The following is a 20,916-nucleotide window of genomic DNA, read 5'->3' as shown; positions in this document are numbered from 1 at the left end:
ATGTGTAATTAAAGTGGTCTTGGCAAAATATAAGCCGGTATATGAAATCAAAATTAAAATGACCTCAGAAGACACACAGATTAAACATGATTTAAATGTGCATGGCTCAGGAGAGAATACAGTCTATGCAAACACAATACCTTGTATTCCAGTGCTCTACTCTCATGGTCTTTCTGTAAACCGTTGTGGAAGTCTGAGGGGTAAGGTGAGTCACGTCTTGCCATTTGATGTCTTCAATAGAATGAAAAATTAGCATTAACTGATGCCGCGTTCACAGTAACTCTCATTTTAATATGAAGATTTATATTAAGATTCTTTGTTTTGATACAGTTGGCGAAAGAATCACTGATTAGCACTTACTGTGAAGGTGAACGGAAACTCTCCTGCAATGGTAACTTGGCCAAAGTCTCTATATGGTTTGAGGTTTTCAGCATAATGTTGGTCTGAGTACTGTTTTCCATTCCTCGGGCTGGGTCAAGAGTCTTGCAGGTATTGTGTGCTGTCCTGCGCAGTACCTGAACCTCAATAGGGTCTTTGGCAGTTTGGAAAGCCTCTACTGCTTGATCATGGGTGGCAACAGACATGCTTCTTCCATTTACCTACAGAATAAACAGTTTGACATTTTTCAATTTGTTAACATTTGTATGAAAATCAAATATATAACTAAGTCATAAACTAAACACGTTCACAGAAATTTAAATTGACATGACATGTGGCCACGTCTGGTGACCCATGCTCTGAAAGTGAGTATCTTGTGTCCACCAGCTGCTTTAAGAACTTCAGTGCCTCTCTTCCTCATGGACTGAGCCAGATTTGCTAGTTCTTGCTGTAAGATGTTACTCCACTCTTCCACCAAGCCACTTAGGGGACATGTGGTTTGACACTGCGAGGATGATCAGCTGCCCTTCCTGTCGAACGAGGCGTCTTATAATACAAACAGTTACTGCTCTGGTCACATTTGCAATAATTATTTATGGTTCACTGAACACGCATGAAAAACATCCTTTTAACCCTTTCCGATGAAAGTTTTAAAAGTATATCTGGATTTTACAATTATTTTTTTAAATGCAGTATCTTATATAAGGGATGTTTTCTTTTTTGCTGAAATTTATTTGTATAATATAAAGTACGTCAATATGCATTTTCCATTGGATTCCAACCCATAACATTGACATTGCTTTTACATGCTCCACCAGTTGAGAAGACTTTGCATTCTATATGATATCTGTTTTGTGAGGTTCACTTCATGTTACACAGTAGTCTTTCAACAGGCAGTAGATCTACATAATGTCAGGAGCAAAAACTCTTCTACTGTATATACTTCTATGAAATGCAAACCAAGCATTGATAGTTTTGAAAATACACTTAAAATGTCACTTTAATTGTATGCGTTGTCGTCCCAACTCCAACAATGAATACTGAACTTGAGTGCCATGTGTGGCTGGCTGTACATTAACCTTAAAACCAGATCTAAGGTCAAAATCCAAAACATGCTGATTTCTGAGGAGGGGATTCAGGATTCCAGGTAATGCATAGCAGGTGGGACAGCTCAGGGTTGTTTTAATTTTTTTAAATCATATGTAATAAAATCCTCTGGTTTAAATCTGAAAATTAAAACTATAAACAATCAGGTGTATGGTACAGAAAGACAAAGCAGATCTAATGCCATCTATTCAACTCTGTTAATTCTGTTACTAGGCTTAGAAATATTTCTAGCTGACTGGAGTGAGAAAAATATATAGACACATAAGAACTGAACTTGCAAGATACAAGTTAATGAAAGACTCCAGGCCAATGTTGTCATATGACACACTGACATTTTGACCTAAAAACTGTTAATTTGGCTAAACATTGCAAAGCTGGTTCATATTTATGACCGGAAGTTCGGTTTTAACATTATCACACAGTTAGTGAGATTTCATTCATTGATTGAAGTCCAACAGGGTGTGTAAAAGCTTTTGAATTACACAAGGAAATGGCTATGTGCCAGTAATTTAATGGGAGAGAACTTAATTTATCAAAGCGCTGTAAGACGCAAATCTCAAAGCTAATGTCCTCAGGGACCTCAGCTCAATCTGCTGTCTGTTCTAGAATCTTGCAGTGGCAATAACACACATGGGAACTTTGTCAGTATGCCCATTCATGTGTGAGCTGACAAACTACTTTAAATTCACTCACTCACACTGTTTCTCTTATAGCTTTTGGCACACAGGGCAGGAAATTCACTGCATATACTTGAGTTTAATTCAACGAGACATCCTTTGCCTGACTAAAGCTACTTTTAGAGTTGCATTAAAGCAATACACATTCTGCATGTAATGGTTCAGCTAGTTTGTTAACCGATTAACCTGTTGATCTTTTTTTCATGAATTCATCAAATAAAGAGACTTTATTTCCATCTTTTCATTGAAAAGCATGGCATTCTATAGTTTGTCTACTTATTTCATTCATACATTGTAGGCTGTACTTTTTCACTTAAAAACTGCTAGCAAATTGCAGAAATAATTACAAAGAAACTGCAAGTAACACATTGAATATAACACCAAATTTTGAAGTAGAAGGCCTGAAATAATATTTACTTGTCGAATGTACTCAAAAAAATGTAAATAATATTTAAAACTTCAAGTTTTTTTTTTTTTTTACACTGGCTTACACAGTATCAAAATACAATTTTTTTTTTTTTCAATCAAACACTGAAATGTAGTGTATAAATTTTAATATGAGCCAAATTTAGCTAATTTCTGCTAAGTGATGCACAAACATATAAAATATAATTTTATTGGATTGAAGTTAATAAGCCTAGTTATTTCACAGTTCTAAATATGCGCAAAGATATGGCTTGTTGCATTGTAATATGTGCATTTAGCCTCAATTTTCTTTTTTTAGCCTCTTTTAAAGAGTTCAGTTCACACTTTCAGCCTTACAGGAGGTCATCTGGAGGGTAAATTACAGTGGGAGCTAATTACTCGAGGATGGTGGGAACGTCACTGATCTATAATAAACCAAACCACACAAAAACACACACTCATTCATTAAGTATCTGGATGAGACGCCAAACATTTCTCTTCAGTAGCGTGTGACCCTCTCATGACCCTGTCAAATGTACACAGTCTCCGAAACACATTCCTTCCTTCGGCAAAATAACCTTTCGCAACCTTTTTAGCATGCAAAACAACCTCCAGAGACAAACCGCGTGAGGCATTCGAAATGTGTTCATTCAATGGTCTTAATCAAATTGTGATGAATTCAATAAAAAATTAATGACATTTCTTAATAAATTTGAATTTAATCACACTATGAAGCCATTACTCCCAGTGTATGTAAATGAGGAATAAACAAACCAAAATGACTCGAACAAGTCAACCAAGTCAACTACCTTTTTTTTTTTTTTTTTTTACCTGACACGTGCTTCGTAGTAGTTTGTAGTGCTCATCTGACCGCTGTAAAGAACAGAGACTGCAGCCCATGATGGAAACACATCAGCAAACAGCACACCGGCTCCAAAACGTGATCACAAAAGAGACTGTGGCTTACAGACACAACAACTCCAGCGTGAGACTGTGTTTGTGTCTGTAAGCCACGCATGTGAGAGCTTGTTCCCTCCTCCCATTCACAGCAGCCCTCTCCCCCTCTCATAAAAAGGAAAGCGTTGTCTGTATCCTCAACTATGTTGTTTTTCTGATCATAAAAACAATTCAAACCCGTAATCAACACTACCAAAGATTATAATAACCATGTTCCTCAGGTGTGGCGCAAAAGAGGCTGTTTCGTAATGTGCGGAAACAAGTCGTGAAAACGTTTTGTTGGGGGCCAATTAAAAAGCTCACTTCTCCAATTACTGGCATGAGCACGTCGATAGGAAAATTGCAGCAGTAAAATGAGCAGCTTTTGTTATGTCAGAGCACAGTGGTATGAGCACAACTGGAGGGTGTTGTTATTTGTTATTCCTCCGAAAGTACACGAATGCTCAGCATGTGATGTAATGTGGCATGTCACAGACAGGGTAAAGGTTATTGGTTATCATGCGTTAATTGACTCGGACCACATTACTGCAGAAATGAACAGGACTTGAATGGTTCATGGTTTGAGAAACCAAAATTTCCTTATTCGAGTCATTGTAGTATAAAAACAACCGTAGTTGAAAGTTTCAGAACTCTACAAGAACATTCTGATGAAATTACATCAAGTCTGTAAGATAAAAAATTACGATACGTTTATGCAGCAAGGATGCATTAAACTGATCAAAAGTGACAGGAATGTATAACGTTACACAAGTTTTCCATTTAAAATAAATACTAAAAATATCAGTTTCCAAAAAATATTAAGCAGCACAACTGTTTTCAACATTGATAGAAATAAGAAATGTTTATTGAGCATCAAATCAGCATATTAGAATGATTTCTGAAGAATCATGTGACACTTAAGATTGGAGTTATGATGCTGAAAATTCAGCTTTGTTCGCAGAAATAAATCAGATTTTAAAATATATTCAAATAGAAAGCAAATTTCTTTTTTTTCTTTTTTACAAATAATTATAATATTTCCCAACACTGAAGTGCAATTGATTAAATAAATGCAGCCTTAGTGAGCATAAGAAACTTTCAAAGACATAAAAAATCATATAAATTTAAAACATGTTAATGGTTTAGTGTAAAATGATTATATTTTAATATAAAAATGTACATTTTTCATAAAATATTAAGTATTTTTCTTTTTAAATGTACAAAATTTCATGAAGCAGATTGATTCAGTGAGTTTATTTAGGGTATATTTACATTTGTGTTTTCAAAAAGATTTGCTTTCAGACCACAATGTTTTCAAAACTATTTCCTTCCAAAAAAAATGACTAAAAACGCTTTATTATGCATGCCAGGCCAGTAGTTGGCGATATTACTTTGTGAAGAAACACTATGCATCTACACACATACACAAACACGCATGTAATTACAATTTGCTTTTTCAAAGTTTATAAGGAGACGATATCCGTATTGTTTTCAATGAATGGCAAAATGCAGACGTTCTCCATTTTTTGCTGAAACCTATGTTGTGTAAACTTTAGTGAAGGCTTCATCTGACTAATTCAAACCTTTAACCAAGTCTTCTTGCCTGATTCATTAGAAGATCCAGCTCATAAGAGTCCTTTGAGTTTTCTCACATGCTCTGACACATTAAGCTCTGGTGCTCATGTGGGTGATGTGAGTTTGAATCTAACGTGATGTTTACGGATCCTGTAACCCTCCTCATCATTTCCTGTCCTATCTCCAGTATTCTACAAATAAAAAGGGTGAAAATACACATTTACATATGAAAACACCTGGTTAAGCTTAGTGAAAGGGAGGAAAACTAACAGTGTAGCAGACGCTGTGCAATCTTGGTGGCTGTCAGCCATGCAAACACACAGGACAACCAGACACATGGTGTTCTCCGAGGGAAGAAAACGCAACATTCAATCCTTCCAGATCACTGACTGCATGCAGTATGTATTGGGCATACATAATTATGTATGCAAACAGTGAGGAAGCACATGGTAAAAGCAGCAGTGAAGGGTTGAATGTCCCTTTACACTTATGTGTACTGATATCCAGATATCATTAAGCTGTTCCTCAGGGTCTATATAATCCTCTCATATGGCTCAGTGCTCCATCAGGCTAATGAAAATCTCTGCTTGAGGTTGTGTATCACTGAGCTGCAGTGTCTGGCGCAGTGCATACAGCCAACTTAAAGATGAAGTGTGGGTTTTCGCTTTCTCATCCAATGGCGTTAGTCATTATTTTTGCAATTACGTTTGCAAAGTGCTGCAGAAATTAAACACTCCACTTCTAAAAAATTATTTAGTTGCAGGAACCTCCAGTACGGAATCAATATTGTACATTTCTCATGAAATTTGCAGCTGGCACATAATTGAACTAATTCATTACAGAAACAGAGAGCTTGATCAGTTCTGTGCTTTGCAGAGATTTGTAACATCTTTGGACAGCTGTGCTGTAGTTCACTGTGGTCTTATCTCATATTTCTGCCTGTAAACTGAGCAGAGATGATTCAGTTTGTGGAAGAACACAGTGTCAGGACTGAGTCACCTTTTGTGACTGTGCAGAGCGAAGCTCCGTCTTTTTTGAACATCTCAGGAAAACCATGACTCACACTTCTGTTCTATTCTGTTGTTCTATTCTAAACCATCTGGACAGTTATGTGAAAGTGTTGAAAACCTTATTCTTTTTTATTAGGCCCAAGATAATACCATTCAAAACTGTAATAGTGTGAAAGACTTAAAAATGTAAATAAAATGATCTAATATTCTTATGACGGCAAAGCTGACTTCAGCATGACATGATCCTTCAGAAATCATTCTAATATGCTGATTTGGTGCATAACCATTTAAAAACCATACATTTTTGTTCAGGATGCTTTGATAAAGAGAAAGTGCAAAAGAACAGTATATTTATTTAAAATATTAATATTTTGTAACATTATGTCTTTACCTTTTTAATCAAATTAATGCACTATAGCTAAGTAAAACTATTAATTTCTTTAAAATAAAACATCTTTCTGACTCCAAACTTTTGAACTGTAAAACTTTATATTAGTTGTGCAATAATGACTTATTTTGGTTATTACTATTCATAAATTATTTAATTAAACACCTGCTATTTTATGCAAACAGTAATTATAAACTCAAGGCTCATTATTATTATCCATGTAGGTTTCCTGTATTTAAAACTGTAGCGCATGGCACTAGTAACAACAAGGTCATGGGTTTGATTCTTGCTTGCTAAGGTGCTGTACTCTCCACAATCACTTTCTACCTCATCATGAGATACTCTTTCGACACATCAAGACAATTATCATAATAACACAGTCGCACTGCACTCACTCACTCAGGATTTCCACAGAAGACCAACCTGTAAACCTGTTTTCAACATCCTGACATGAAAGCACTTGCCCCACTGACATTTTTTGTGCACTTTTAGGACAACTCGTAGAAAAACAACCACAAATAAACCCATTTAGATTCCAGGACCGGGGCTTCAGCTGCTTTTAAACACAGTATTCTACATAGCTGCCTTGCAGTATTAAGCATAAATGTTTCTGGAAATAAATCCTGGAGTTTTTTTGTTATATAATAATGAAAAGAAAAAAAAAAACACCTGTTCAAACACTGACAGCTGACCCCTTGCTTTTAATACAAACCCCACAGACACAAAGAACAAACAGACTGTTTTTGTCTGTCTGGTTTACCAAGGTAACATTTAAAATGCTGGTTCTACTTCTGCTAAAGGGAACGTTATCTTCAGCAACAGAAAAGTAGCAGTTCAGAAAGAAAGAAAATTTAATTATTACCTCACTCATTTTTACTTTTTACAATGGAAGTCAATGGCTACTAGCAAATGTTTGGGTACCCACATTCTTCAAAGTATCATCTTTTCCACCTTTTTAAGAAAGTCTTGAATAATTAGGAAAGTTTTGGGTATACCTGAGTCCAATCGGACATGTTTTCTCAAACCCATACCTACATTAGTTCAAAACTCCAAAACATACCTATAAAGGTGCTGGTTGTATAATTAGAATATCATCAAAAAGTTGGTTTATTTCACTAATTCCATTCAAAAAGTGAAACATGTATATTATATTCATTCATTACACACAGACTGATATATTTCAAATGTTAATTTCTTTTAATTTTGATGATTATAAATGACAACTAAGGAAAATCCCAAATTCAGTATCTCAGAAAATTTGAATATTATTTAAGAACAATACAAAGAAACGATTTTTTGAAATCTTGGCCAACTGAAAAGTATGAACATGAAAAGTATGAGCATGTACAGCACTCAATACTTTGTTGGGGCTCCTTTTGCCTGAATTACTGCAGCAATGCGTCGTGGCATGGAGTCGATCAATCTGTGGCACTGCTCAGGTGTTATGATAGCGCAGGTTGCTCTGATAGTGGCCTTCAGCTCTTCTGCATTCTTGGTTCTGGCATATCACATCTTCCTCTTCACAATACCCCATAGATTTTCTATGGGGTTAAGGTCAGGCGAGTTCGCTGGCCAATTAAGAACAGGGATACCATGGTCCTTAAACCAGGTACTGGTAGCTTTGGCACTGTGTGCAGGTGCCAAGTCCCGTTGGAAAATGAAATCTGCATCTCCATAAAGTTGGTCAGCAGCAGGAAGCATGAAGTGCTCTAAAACTTCCTGGTATACGACTGTGTTGACCTTGGACCTCAGAAAACATGGTGGATCAACACCAGCAGATGAAATGGCACCCAAACCCATCACTGACTGTGGAAACCTTACACTGGACCTCAAGTAACGTGGATTGTGTGCCTTTCCTCTCTTCCTCCAGACTCTGAGACCCTGATTTTCAAAGGAAATGCAAAATTGACTTTAATCAGAGAACATAACTTTGGACCACTCAGCAGCAGTCCAGTCCTTTCTGACGCTGTCTGTTGTTCAAGAGCTTGACACAAGGAATGTGACAGCTGAAACCCATGTCTTGCATACGTCTGTGTGTAGTGGTTCTTGAAACACTGGCTCCAGCTGCAGTCCACTCTTTGTGAATTTCCCCTACATTTTTTAATGGGTTTAGTTTCACACTCCTCTCCAGGGTGTGGTTATCCCTATTGCTTGTAATCTTTTTTTCTACCAGATCTTTTACTTCCCTTCGCCTCTATATTAATGTGCTTGGACACAGAGCTCTGTGAACGGCCAGCCTCTTTTGCAATGATCTTTTCTGTCTTGCCCTCCGTGTCAATGGTTGTCTTTTGGACAACTGTCAAGTCAGCAGTCTTCCCTCATGATTGTGTAGCCTACAGAACTAGACTGAGAGACCATTTAAAGGCTTTGCAGGTGTTTTGAGTTAATTAGCTGATTAGAGGGTGGCACCAGGTGTCTTCAATATTGAACCACAATATTCTTATTTTCTGAGATACTGAATTTTGGATTTTCCTTAGTTGTCAGTTATAATCATCAAAATTAAAAGAAATAACCTTTTGAAATTTATCAGTATGTGTGTAATGAATTAATATAATATACAACTTTTTGATGATATTCTAATTATATGACCAGCACCTGTATATAAAATTCACCATGAAAGAAAAAACACTATAAAATACTGGTAGAACAATCTCAACTTTTATTACAGGGGCAGATTACTGATTATTAAAGACTTGGTTCTTTGTGCAATACAATCTCAAAACACAATTTGCAAACTAATATATTTTTATGTTTACATCACATTGCAGCTGCATAGGTATGGCTCTTCTAATGCAGTAAACTTGCTCAGTAGCTCACCTGGTAAAGTATTGCATTTGAGATGTGGAGCACTCAGATACGAGTGATCCTGTGAGACACAAAAAATCTCTAAGGCTTGTAGACACAATATAAATTGTCATGGTTGCTTTTGTTAACACTGTCAGTTAGGTTATAGTGTAGGTGGTATATTATTTTCAGCGTGGTAAAGAATTTATCTTTTAGTGCCATTCACTGGACATTTCATTTTCAAACCGATTCAATATGTACAATAACACAATATAAATTGTCAGATTTGCAGCTTAGGGGCTGTGTATCACTTTTTTTTGTCCCTCTTCACTATTGATGACAAAAAAAATGTAATACAGGTTCAGAACAACATGATGGAGAGTAAATAATGAATTTTCATTCCTTTAATGTACTACTCACTGAATGTGCACATAAAAGGTACTGTACACAGACAGGATGTACATTATGCTCCACTCACCATTTGTTAACACCAGGTGAATTCACTTAATGCTGTAGTTAAACAGGTCTGGTCTGTTTTCTGGCTGTTTATATAAGATGACCTTACAAGCTGTGAGAAGGAAACGAGGTGCTGCATGTCTTTATTAAGCCATGAAAACATGCCTTTATTACTTGAAAATTTTTGCAGGGGAGTGCTGTAGCGGTTTGCTTTGCGGAGACATGCCTTTCAATTCAGTGCTCCTAAAATAACACACATTCAGAGAATTAAAGAGGTACTTCCTTTGAGACTAATCGTGCTTTCAAGTTTTAAAATGGCCTGAAAGGAACAATGGAAATAAACAATTGTGCAAAAGAGCCGCTCAGCCTTCTTTCCACAAGAGAACGGAGGATGCCAAGAAAAGCAAGGCTGAACTTAAGACCAGAGTCCCATTTCACGGAGATGAATGCAGAGGATCTCCTGGGCACTCTAACCTGTAGTAAATGGATGAATCTATGCATCTGCATTCACAACTCATCATACCTCTATACATACAGCGAGAGAAAATAGACTCATTAGAGTCATTTTTTTGAGACATATGAGGAGAGCTGCAAAACACAGTGATTCAATATTTTTTTTTTAAAGCAAGAAAGGCTGAAAAGAAGAAATTACTGGTACAACTATAACTAAACTTCAGAGTTCCATTCCATTCTCCTTAAATAAGTGTTTGCAAGGTCAGTCCAGATTCATCAATTCACTCAATAGAATTTCTTAATTAATTTCAGAATGAATACATTCAGAAATCTACAGCGTTTGTGCAATCAGCAACATCTGGATGGTTCTATGCTTATCAAACATCGTTTATAATTCAGAAGTAATGAAGGCATTTGAACTCATGCACACATATTAATGTAAATGAATGGCTGGCTGCCCAATACATGATGCTTTTTGTTCAGTCTGTCAGGCAAAATAGAGATAAATGTCTATACGTCTATATTATACAACTCATAAATTAATATTACAACCCACTGATATTTAGACAATATTTGTGAATTTGGGGCTATTTCATTAGCCTTAATCACATATCACTTCCTATTTTCTTGAATATTTTGTCTAGACACAAATCCATATCAGTCGACCATAATTAATCCTTCAAACATGTCTTACACTGTCATAATCTTTATTTTATAAAAGCACAGACTTGCATTCTAAATGACAATCATGTATTCTGAGTCTCTTTTTAGGTTTCTAACAGAATTTTAAGTATAATACTTTGCTCTGTACGCCACTGAGGGGATTTCTCACATTTTTCCTTCCCCGAGAGGCACTAGCAGTCAAATCTGTGTAGCACAAGAGCTTCTCTGTTCCAGACTTTTTAAAGTGAGCTTGCCAAGCCTACAGTTCTGGTGCTATAAATGCATGTCTAAAATTACCATCACACCACCAAGTTTTTTAGTATCTAGGTATACAGTTATGTGGTTATATGGTTGTGTGAAATCATCCTACAGTAATTTCACTACTGTATATTGTACACATACAGAACAACAATTTAGGGTGACGTTTCTATAAGCATAGGAGACAAACCCGTAAATATTGGGGTGAGATGTTAGGCAATGATTTCCTTAATTGCACACTTATGTTTGAAACAATCCTTTGAATACAGAGCCCATTTTCCCATTGCTCTTCTAAAACACTAAAATACTGAAATTCAATCATTGTTTCAGTGCAAACCAGGCTTCACACAAGTATGTACTGTGATGTTTATTTGTGATTCATTACCAATTTCATTTTCAGTGACTGTTGTGTTTCAGTTGAACAGTTTTATTGCAACAATAGCTAGAAATTATTGTATTTTTGGCAGAAATAATGTCTACCATGGTAAATTCAAATTATGGTAGATAACCTCTTGCACAAAACAGCATAAACACAACACATGCATAATTTGATGATATATTGCTAGAGGAATGTTAATAGATGTGCTTGAAAGACTGAAGAATGCTGACTTATTGGAAACTCATCTCCCTGGTTTTGTTGATGGTTGTTTGGAGATTACCGAATCAAATTACTCAATTCTGATCTTCATTCCATTTTACTGTTTCATGACGTTGTTAACTAGCTAATACATATCTGGTCTTAAGCACTTATGGACAACAATGCACATGACCATTGTCAGGCGTATGGAGATCTGCCCTGAAATATGCCTGCTGCCATTACTTCACAGCTCAAACATAACTCTACTTTCAAGTGAGATGCTTCCTATGCAGAAATCAGCATGCTAAAATCATATGGTATAAGTCAAATCATGCAATTCAGACTCCAAAATCTAAGACTTCTTAAGGTTGATTCCAGTGTAAATGCTGGTGTAAAATGTGCTGCTGTCAACATTAGAGTGTGAAATAGGTCAAAGCTACTGCACATCCTCATACGGCCAATCAGAGCACTTACATTTAACATCCTTGTGATGTTTCTAATGATATAAGTCCAAAACATGCGTTTGAACTGAATCGATGAATTGCTGTTTGTTCCTTTCTCAGGGACTAATGTGCCGTGGCGGAGTAGAGTTGTACATCAGTTCTCAAGAAAACAGTCATGTAATGTGCATTTACTGAAACGCATTCTTCAAATGAATCTCATTAGTTTCACAGACACTTAACTATAATTACTGTAAATGTATTGCATGTGAATATGATAAGAACATTTCACAGTCATCATGACTTGATTAGAAACAGCTTTGAACTTTTTCTGGAAAAAAGCATCTGATGCAGCCACAAGAATTAGCATCTTAAAATACAGTATTCTTTAATTACAACCTAAGATCATGATATTTAAAAAAAACTGATATTTAATATTACGAGTAAACACAATTATAAAAATATTAACTGACAAACTTTAAGTGCTGTTCTTCTATACTTTTAATTCTTCTTCTTTCTTAATTATAAGAAATGTTTTTTGAGCAGCAGATCAGCATTTGAGAATGATTTCTAAAGAATCGTGTGACACTGAAGCCTGGAGTAATGATGCTGAAAATTCAGCTTCTGCCCTTATTTGGTTTCCTTCTTGTTCCTGTTCCTAATTGTGTTTATTGATTCCAGGTGTGTCTTGTTAATTCCCTCATTAAGTTCCTGTATTTAAGCCTTGCATTCAGTCTTAAATGTTATTCTGTGTGTGTTCCTTCCTCGTGAGATAATAAAGCCTGTTTATTGTGATATTCTTTGTGTCCACGCTCCTTGTTCCAGCACAGTAGTGAACTGTGACAAATAATATTTAACAATATTAATATTTATACTTTCTGTACAGCACTTTGGTTCCACTTGTGGTGTTGAAAGGGCTTTTTAAAAATAAAGTTGAATACTGTTTATTTAATCAAATAAATGCAGACTTGATAAGCTTAAGAAACGTCTTCCAAAAACATAAAAAATCTTGCCGACCTCAGACGTCTGAACAAAAAAAGAACAGTGTAAAAATAAAAAAGGATCAATGTGGCAAGAACACTGATATGAAATACCAGCAGCAACTGCATTATGTAACGTACAAGCTGTCCAACACCCCAGTTTTTTTTTTCTTCTTCATTCACTGAGCTTGCTTTCGGCTCAGTGACCATTGTCAGAGCCCTAATTCCTCATTCCTCTAATCTTTCCATGATCCTTTCTGATGTTTTTCTCTGTATCTTTAATCTTATTCACCACGTGTTGTGATTATTCTCAGCAGCAGTTGGAGATCTGAAGTCGAAAAAGGTGGTTTCAGGGTTTAACTCGCATGAACAGCAAACTGTGATCAAAGGAGTCTGTCTCAACACTTTTCTCAAAGGGATAGGGAGAAACTGAGGTAGACCTCTATATAAAGCGCACAGGTCATAAACAAACATTAGACAATCCCTTAACAAGGACACATCCTTGTCTCTGTAATGAGAACAGAGTCCTTTTGGTCTCACAGGCTTTTGCTGATGGTTAATAATCTGAGTTTTCGGAGAACGTACTTCCACAGGAGTGATTTTCTTCTGAATCTCTTTTCTTGAGGGGAGTCTTTTGTGGTCTGTCAGGTTCATATAGAAGGCCTGAGCTACATAGAGCTTGAGAATGGCTGTTTTGAAACCAAATCAAGATCTAGAAAGCATTTCCCTTCTAACATATTTCCTATTTCTTCCAAAACTGCTTCGACCCGGATCGCTGCCTTCTAGCCTAGTTTTCCAGTAGGATGCAACATACCCCCTAGTGCGACATATGAGTTCAAAGCACGTTTTATAAACTTTGCAGGCTAAAATATCATTGCTGTCCTGCTGACACTGACCTCCCAGGCTGGTGGTCTTAACCTCTGAATTGGCTCACAGCAATTGTTTTCGCCACACACTGGTGCGCTTAATGAAAGTATCAGCGGAGGAATGCTTTCGTAAACCCACAACCTGAAGGAGGAAAATAGTGTGCTTGTAGCTGTCCTGCCCATGTGTATTAACTCAGGAGAAAATCGTTTGTTTTTCCAGATTTACAAGATGTCACAAAGATGCTTAATGTTTGTGATTCACCTGGGTATGTCTTTTAGCATATGCAGGAAAGCCTTTAGTTAATCCATACACAAACACATCGAAATTTTAGTGCAACATGACAGGGCAAGCAGATTTTCCTGCTATACCACACAGCTAATAAATAAAGAAACATAAAACAAAGAAATGAACAAACAATTGCTCATCAGAGATCAACAAAAAAGAGGCTGGCGTCAAAGCTCACATTTTTGGATTATGTACATGCATTTTTATAACTTGAAAATTACATATTTTGGCCTTATATGTGAAATGTGGCCAGACACTCTACTGTCAACACTTACAATTTGTTGGCTAGGTAAAATTATCTGAGCATTGATGAGGTTTTGTCCAGAAGAATTAACTAGTTTAAAGTTTAAATGTTAGTTTAAATGTAAGCCATAATTTTCAATCCAAAGTGTTTAAGACTAGCTGTTTAAAATATGTTGAAATTATTAAATGTATGATTTTTTTAAATAATAAATCATATAAATATTGAATCAAATATGAAAATATTAAATGTTATAAATATTTATTAAATATAAAATGTAATATTAAATATAGATATCTAGTTCAGCATTGAAACTCTAGCTGGTCAGACTGATAGGTCCTTGACATGTGATCTGCTAGCAATCATATTGTTTACTGCATGGCACAAGTTGATTGGAGTTAGACACATATTCTGCAGCCTATAAGATTGCTTTTTCAACACTTAAAAAGCCTGGTTTAGTGTTCACTGTAAGCTAGCCTTGCTGCGAGTTCCTCTGAATCCTTCCACCTCCCCCAGCTCCACCTGTCTTGATTGCCCATGAGCCCTGCTAATCTTTCTAATGGCTAACTTAGTCATGCATAAACAGTACAAAATTAGCTAGTCTAATATTCATAATGATCATGACTATCAATACCCAAAAAGAAAAAAAATACCATAAAAAAAAGAAAGCAGAATTTGACTTTGTGAGCAATATTCCAAGTATTCAATGTACCACAACAACTTTATATAATAGAACAGAATTCAAGTCATTAATCACTAAAAAAAATCCAAACTCAAGACTTAAGAAAACCTGCAATACACCATAGAAGTCATATTAATTACTTATAATTTATAATTTCTCTTTTTTGTGCTTCATAAAAAAATAAAAATAAAAAAAACATACATTTTTAAAATGTCATCTATGAGCCAATTGTACCTTCTCGGTTTATAAAAGTGAGCCATGAGACCACCACAAAGGCTACATGTCTGACTTCCTCTTTGAAACCAGCAGATGTATCATGCATTCTTTGGGGAACTAATCGAGTGGGATGCACAGATTTCAAAAGGCACTGCTGCCATTGTTATGTTCATCACGTCAGACAGACAGCAAAGAGTCCACATGAGACAAAGTGAGTCGAGAAAGAAATCATCATGGTCTGCTCTGCTCATATAAGAGGCCACTCAATGAAAACACAGGGTTTTTTCTTAGACACTTAACGACAAGCTGATATTTTAACAGCATTCTGGATGGGCACAGATGTCACATTTCGTAGATATTTACAAGCTACTATTTCTCTATGTTGTGTTGTCACTGTTATGTGCCCTTATAGAAAGCATTCGCTTTTATATGTGAAACATTTTGCTCCTCTTTTCTGAAACAGTGATGCTGGATGAACAGACTAACACCCTTTTTAATGAAGTCTGCCCAGTGTGAAATCAACCTACAATGGCGCCAACATTGTTAGTCTGACTGGATCTGACAAATCTAACAAACAGACTGTGAAAACATTGGCACCAGTTGAGCAGCTCAGACTAGTGGTATGATGTCTATCTCCTTTGGCTTTCATCTGTCTAGTGATTGTCTTGGTGACCTTTTTCTTCCACAGTGTGGGGTTTGATTGCCTCCAGCATTTTAGTCTTCATCCTGTCTAAGAAAAAGCTTGCACCTTCAGTTTAAAAGCAAGTTCTGCATCCATAAAATCAACCGACAAACCTCAACGATCCTGTCATGAACATGCAGTCCGGCCTTGTCAGCTGCTCCGTTTTCCACTATTTTGGATACATAGATGCCATCACTGAAATCCCCATGCTGCTCTGTTTCCTTAGATAGAAGCAAATGTTGAAAATTAGACTAGTTAATTACAATGAAGTAAAAAAAAAAAAAAATCAATAAATTGTTAGATATTCATAACAGTGTTTCTCAACCTGAGGGCTTCAGCAGATTCACAAAGTGGCTGTAGAATGACTTAAAAGTCTTCAAAAATGTAACATTTAAAAGAATATAAAGTTTAATTAAAAATGTCACTAATATATTAAAATAATCCAACTCATATCTAAACTAAAAATGCTAAAAAACAAACTATCAATAACTAATAACAACAAATCCATAACTATTGTTTTTACTGAGGAACATACTAAATTAATAATGCATAAATGTAACTGTAAACATTTCAAAGTTTGAAAAGAAGCAGCTTTTTTATTATTACATGTTGATAGCATGACGATTTATTAAATGCAAAATATATGGATGGGCTTTGAACATAAACCTCTGAAATAATAAATGAAATATTATAATAAAATAAAACTCTTCATTATATATTAAATTGCAATAATAAATTAAATAAAATTATAAAATCATGAATTAAAACAATCACACAACAGAAGACTTCCATTAGTTTAACAAAAGAAGAACAGATACTTTTTGTTATCTTCATGTTGTTTGGCTTTAATTAGAGCATTCTGGCAATTATATTGAAATATAAAATGCACTCTCAACTTAATTCTGAATGAAGCATGAGCCTGACTCGAGGGCACGCTCTCTATACATAAATGTATGTGTAACATGCATAGATATGCATTGAAAAAAGGTTAATATGGCTGTCCATTAAGACTGAACAGGTGGTAAACAGCCTGTGGTGATTCTTCACTAGATTAGAGAAGAGAATGTGATGCGAGCGAAAGCCAAACCCACAGCTTGCTCCCTTCTCTCCACTTGGACACAATCTATGTGAGAATTTAATGGCTCCCACGCTCGCATTTCACACAATGTACTCGAGAGAAATGTGTGGAGCTCAAACTGTGCAATCTGTAATTATCTTTTTACATGTGGCTCAGTTGCTGATTTTGTTTTTCTTACAATGGCGGGGTTGGTTGAGTTAGGAAAGACTGTGCAAGTGCATTCTGTGGCTAAAAGATGAACTAACCCACATTTACAAATGTGTTGCATTACATTTTTATTTCTGTCATTTAAATATAAACCAAGTGAATCTGGGTTAATGAGCTACCTTTCCCCAGTCATTTCTATGGCAAAAAGTGTCCCAGTCCAAGCTGATTTCATATCATGCAAAGTAAATGGTGTGCATGTTTTTCAAAGAATCAAGCTTTCTCACACAAAGCTATTAAATGGCTTGAGAACACTTGAGAAATAGTGTATATAAGTCATATGAACTACTTTTATAATACTTTTAAGGTACTTTGTGTCCTTTTTGGTTTTTGATCATTTCAAAAATGTACATTTTTGATCTAAATGAACTTTACATGGTAGATCTTTGCACAGTCAGCTTACATACCCCACACAATCTTCCTCCAATGATACTGAATCCAAGAGATCCTGATGATGTTCTGTGGAGGGTGACTTTGAGGCTCCTTGTTTCTTCACCCTGAGTTAGAGAGATAGGACAGAAAGAGAGAAACACAAATGATGCTGCAACAGACTGCAACAGCAGGTTTCAACCCAGCTTCACTGACCCTACTAACCATCTCTCCCCTAAGAAGCAGGGCTCCCTCCATTAGCTACCTAATGAAACGACAAAGCCACACGAGATTCAGGGGATTATCATATATCAAGCGGCGGAGACAGATCACACCCTCAGAGACACCTGGCAAAATCACAGTCAAGGTGCTATAAATGTCTGAAAATAATTTATGAATGTGTGGCCAGGTGTTCACCACACTCACGACACAGTGAAGAAATTACTGAGGAATTAAATCCCACTGCTTTCCTTCAGATCAGGGCAAAAAGATAAATATTTATTGCTGGTAAGAGAGTTTCCGGTCTGTAAATTCACTCGCGGTCATCAGCAGGTGTGATCAGGTTTATCTTAGACCCCTAAATGCATTTTAATTGGATTATTTAATCATATTTGTTATGTACAAGAGAAAGGCGAGTAATGTTAAGTACATATTTGTAATACTGCTCCATGACAGACGTCAAAAATCTCTCAGCAGACGGGGTTGATCAGCTGTCATGATGTGGCAGATGTGGCCGAGTGAAAATCAAGGCAGGGCCTGTGACTTTTCAAGAATGACAGATTTAAGACAGCCTTAAAATATCTGAACTTAAGTAAGCTGTCTATCAAACAGCAGTGGCATCCCCCGCTGAAACGGAAATCTGTCACAATGAGTGAGACCGGCATCATGAGCTCTTGATTAGTGTCTGACTCAACCACAGAGAGCGCAAAGAACAAGAAGGGACTCTTGTTTAGATATTATGTCCTTGAAGTCCACAAGACATGCCTCCTGACAACTCAATTAGACTGAAGACTTCATTTTGTTGGTCTCACAGACCATTCAGATTGCTTGAAAACGAAGGGAGACGGTGTAATTATGTGAAAGCATTTGAAAACAGAATGAGGACGTACAAGTTATGTTTCTCTTGTTCAGATCTGGATCATTCAAGTGTGAATGCTTTAAACTGACACGATAATGAACTGACGGTGCTGGCTTGGTGACAGTGAAGAGAGAAAAAAAGTCTTGAGAGAAATCTCAGTGTGGGTCAATCAACAGAAATATCTTATTATATAAAAGATGCTGATTCAAACAAACATTCAGTGGATTCCAGCAACTATTTATTTATGATGGGAGATTGATGCTTATATATCTTATATACTGTATCAAAGATACACTATTAGAAAGAACTGTGCATAAAGTTTGGGATAGGAATATCATTTAATCCTATCTACTCCTAAAAGGTGAAAATTAATACTAGTAATAAAAAATATAATTTGTGTTTTTTGAAACCTGTAGTTTCTTCTGTGTAAAATAAAAGAAGATACTTTGAAAAAAATGTTGGTAACCAATCAGTTTTGTGTCCCATTGACTTCCAGTGTATGATTAAAAAGTATAATCGATGTCATTGCGAACAGAAACCTTTAGGCTACCAACAATCTTCCAAATATCTTCTCTCAAGTTTCACAGATGAAAATCATTCATAGAGGTTGATGATGAGTGATGATAACATAATTTCACAATTCACAATTAATATCCCTTCATATCCCTTTAAGGTACCTCTGTGAACCTCTTAGGTTTAAGTGACAAGCTCTGCACCTGTAAATATACAGTTTTTGCACTTTTTTTCTGAAGGTACAGGTTAATATTTGCTCTTGGGTAAACAAGAGAATACAACACCATTTGAACTAAATGTCAGCAACACAATAACTTTATACAAGTGTTAACTGCTTCCATGCCAATGGTTGAATTTTTTTTATATATTCACTTTTGTTTTCAAGAGTAATATGAAGGATATTAATCAGCCAATCAATATATATAGAGTTACTCTGCTCATAAAAGTGTCAGCTGGTTGACAGTCACAACATGCCACACTACAGTTCAGCGTAAATTAACCTTATCTTATCCACCTTTTTTCTGTTTCCCACAAAACATTCATAGCAGGCCATGCCAGTAGTATTAATCTGCACTCTTGAGTAAAATGTCTACCACGTGTTTTGACAATATCTTTGCTCCCATGGATTTAACTTGTCACAGTGATTTCAGGTCTACTCGAGAACCCACAGAATCAACTTGATCAGTAATTCAATTCAAAGTAACTGCGCTACAGGTTGTCACTTTGATTTGACTTACACTGTTGACTGTTCAGTGTTCACAACTCACACTGACCTTCTCGAGGGGCATCCAGCTGCTCGACAGCGCGTCGATCCTGCTCTTGTACTCGGTGATTTTCTTCTGAAATGTGAGCGCCGTGATGTGCAGCTCGCAGTGGAGCGCGGAGAGTTTGGAGAGGAGCGATCTCTCCCTCTTACTGAAGCTCAGCGACTGGCGCTTCAGCTCCTTCTCCAGACTCAGCACTTTGCTTTGGAGGAGACCGCTGTGTGTCTTGAGAGCTTGCAGACAGCTGTGGTCCTCGGACCTCTCCTTGAGGGTCAGCGCGAGTCCACATCCGTCCTCACAGACCTCCACGGCCCTGCGCTCGCATCCCTCCCGCATGTGCGAAGCCACATCCTTCAAGCTGAGCACCGCGTCGCATCCTTCATTCCCGCATCTGACCGGAGAAAATGCGCAGGTCTCCGCGTGCTCTGGCAGATGCTGGAGCTTCATCACCCGGTTGCAGCCTCGTTCACGGTGGTCGCATCTGATGTTCAGCTTGAGAATGAGGTTTTTTAGTGGCAGGACGTGGTTCAGCTCTTTCCTGGAGATCTTCTGGCACTGGACAGGGCAGATGCTGACTTTGGAGAGCCACTGGAGCGCGCAGACGGCGCAGAAGACATGTCCGCACGGAGTGCTGAGAGGATCCTCTAGAACTTTCCCACACAGTTTACAGATTAGGTCCGGGTCCACGGGACCTTCGAAACGCTCTAGGTCAAAGCCCATAATCCTGACGTGAAGTTCTGGGACGACTCGGCAACAAAGAGAGAAAGAGAGAGAGAGCTATCAACCCACGCTCACGAAATGCGCGATTAAAGTAGTAGTCTCACTCAGGACGAGAGGCGCGAGCTACCGT

General features: G+C 36.8%; 1 protein-coding gene across 1 annotated transcript in view; it reads right to left on the bottom strand.

Annotated features, from left to right (window-relative positions):
- The window catches only part of pdzrn3a (PDZ domain containing RING finger 3a), a 24,687-nt gene extending 3,771 nt beyond the window's left edge, over window positions 1-20,916 (bottom strand). The window contains exons 1-5 of the mRNA XM_026199424.1: window positions 20,076-20,916; window positions 17,750-17,839; window positions 16,174-16,281; window positions 361-599; window positions 141-231 (exon numbers count right to left, since the gene is read on the bottom strand). Coding sequence (XP_026055209.1) covers window positions 141-231; window positions 361-599; window positions 16,174-16,281; window positions 17,750-17,839; window positions 20,076-20,786 — 1,239 coding nt within the window. The 5' untranslated portion in view covers window positions 20,787-20,916. The remainder of the gene's footprint in view (window positions 1-140; window positions 232-360; window positions 600-16,173; window positions 16,282-17,749; window positions 17,840-20,075) is intronic.

Source organism: Carassius auratus, chromosome 23 (assembly GCF_003368295.1).
Source record: "Carassius auratus strain Wakin chromosome 23, ASM336829v1, whole genome shotgun sequence".
Taxonomy (NCBI): Eukaryota; Metazoa; Chordata; class Actinopteri; order Cypriniformes; family Cyprinidae; genus Carassius; species Carassius auratus.
This window is presented reverse-complemented; position numbering and strand designations above follow the sequence as displayed.